This window comes from Vigna radiata, chromosome 8 (assembly GCF_000741045.1).
Source record: "Vigna radiata var. radiata cultivar VC1973A chromosome 8, Vradiata_ver6, whole genome shotgun sequence".
NCBI lineage: Eukaryota > Viridiplantae > Streptophyta > Magnoliopsida > Fabales > Fabaceae > Vigna > Vigna radiata.
This window is the reverse complement of record NC_028358.1, coordinates 23,743,276-23,745,646: the sequence shown is the minus strand read 5'-3', so window position 1 is coordinate 23,745,646 and position 2,371 is coordinate 23,743,276. Positions and strand designations below refer to the sequence as shown.

Genomic DNA, 2,371 nt, shown 5'->3' with positions numbered 1-2,371 from the left:
ATATGATTTTTCTCAGTTCAGTGTAAAAATGCATTTGTAAAACATTTTAAGGATTTTTAGTTGTTTAAATATCTTGTGGGTTCATTTTTATTAATGTTTTATCTTATGTATGTAGGTTAATGTTCAAACCAGTTGAAGCAAAAAAAAAAAATAATAATAATTAAAGCATCATAAGCAATTAGAGCACAACATAAATAAATGACTGATATTTAAACATATAAACTTGTTACATTTGCATGAATTTGTACAATCTTACCATGAACTTCTAATAATCTAGAGGCTCCCCCTGATTATATGTTATCATATTCTATCTTATCATATGGTCTACTCCTCCTGAGTACATGCCCCTAGATGATGTGTGTCTATCTCTTTTCTCCCCTTTATTTGATAAACATCAAAAGGCAAGGAGAGAGTGATCATCAACGCCCGATGCAGGAAAGGATTGCTCCTAGACATCATTGTTGATCGGAGAAGATGATGATGGTGGTCTACAGGTTTATATGGTGGCTTCATGTTGGATGATTAAGAGTGTTGATAAGGGGAGCCTAGCTTCTATACATTTTGGTTTTTGATGATGAATAGGTTTAAATGATTAGAAATGGTTTTAATCATTCTTGCACAATAGCAAAGGAGCACAGAGATGAATGGATGTTGATTAATATGAGATGTGTATGTTGTTGGGGTTATATTTCACCAAGTTCCCACTTATGTATATAAGAATTCTGCTTTATGCATTAATTCCAACGTCACTCACTAAATTACCTAAACTCGATCCCTCGGCGAATAAGCCTGTCCCAAATTACCAGTTCATACAATTCCTAACATTCCTGGTGTCAACACCCAATTTCGTCCGGGTAATTGAATAATACGACTTGTTTTTATTTTTTGTTTTATTTTATTTTATTTTTATTTTATTTTATTTTTTTGTTTTATAAATTTTGGTTTTACTATTTGATTTAATTCAAAAAGGAAAAAAAGAAAAAAAGAAAAGAAAAAAAGAAAAAACAAAAAAAAGAAAAAAAAAACAAAAGAAAAGAAAAGGAAAACGAAAAAAGAAGAAAAAACGTGAAAAAAAAAAGAAAAGAAAGGAAAAAAGAAACAATTTGGTTTTGGGTGTGCGTATTGGAAGCAGAGGAGAAACAATTATGATCCAGCAATCAACACACACACCATGCCTCAGAGCACCAGGCTCCAACCAACTTCATCCTCACCATCACTACGATCACCCAACAGAGACACTCTTTTTCTCTCCATCACTCAACAGACACACGACTCCCCCATCAACTCGAGAAAACCATCCTCTCTGAAACCAATTCCCCCCAACCGACATTCTCCTTGACCGTTCACTGCCATCCTCAATCATCATCTTCATCTGGTTCATTACTTGGAAAACAGAAGAAACACCTATCATCCATAACCCACACACTCACTCACTACCTCTTCCATTTATAGAGACACACACCCCTCGCTTGATAGTAGCCTACCTTTCCTGTACCATTTTTTCTCAAAATAAAATCCTTACTACTCATCATCATTCCAGCAAACAAATATAAAGATAAATTCATCTCTTTCTATGCTTGGATTCTCTGTCAACATCTACAATCCATCACCATTATCTTCAACAAAACTCTATCCCTTACCGTAACCATTGCAACCAAAATCAAAGATTCAAGTCAATTCTGGTTGCAGGTGCCGCGTTTGAGATTCAGTGAAGTTCGAAGAGGTGCGTCAACACCTTTCTATGTTCTGTGAGAAAATAGAAACAGAGAAATAGAGGAAGAGGAGAGAGCTTGGTGCGGTTGGCTTGTCGGTGGCGGCTGTGGGCTCGACGGGAGACGACAACCATAGTCGCTGACACTGCGACTTGCCTGTGCTTGGAACCACCTGTGTCTACCAGATTAAGTCATCGGAAGGCGGTTAAAGCCAGTCTAGGGGGAGACGTGAGGTCACCGGCGATTGGGAAAAGGGGGTGTTTATTGGTCTCGTGCGCGAACAGAGAAAGAGGGGAGGACGCCGCGACCGGCGGTGGTTTCGTTGGGCGTGGTGTCGCCGACGACACCAAGTCCGACGGGAGCTGTGGCGGCGATCGTAGCACTGGCGGCATATTGGGCTACGGTGGCCGGCGGAAGTTGGTGCGGAGGTGGCCGGTTGAGTGGAGGTGTCTCTCGTTGCTTTGTCCAGAAGAGAAGGGGACCTGGATCTGTTGGAGGCTGATTGCACAAATGGGGAACTCAATGAGACCCCTAATGTCTCTGTTAGGGTTAGCAAGTTTTGGGCCAGCTGTTGGGCCCATTTTCTTCTCCTGCCACCACACCAATGCTATTTGCACCTATACTCCATGTCTGCAAACCAAGAAAGGAGGATTGGACCG

The 2,371-nt window shown here is 40.3% G+C and overlaps 1 protein-coding gene across 1 annotated transcript in view; it reads left to right on the top strand.

The window, feature by feature from the left end:
- The first annotated feature begins 341 nt into the window (after positions 1 to 341).
- Positions 342 to 2,371, top strand: part of LOC111242279 — an 11,848-nt gene continuing 9,818 nt past the window's right edge. Inside the window, exons 1-2 of the mRNA XM_022784796.1 lie at positions 342 to 356; positions 1,761 to 2,350. Coding sequence (XP_022640517.1) covers positions 342 to 356; positions 1,761 to 2,350 — 605 coding nt within the window. The remainder of the gene's footprint in view (positions 357 to 1,760; positions 2,351 to 2,371) is intronic.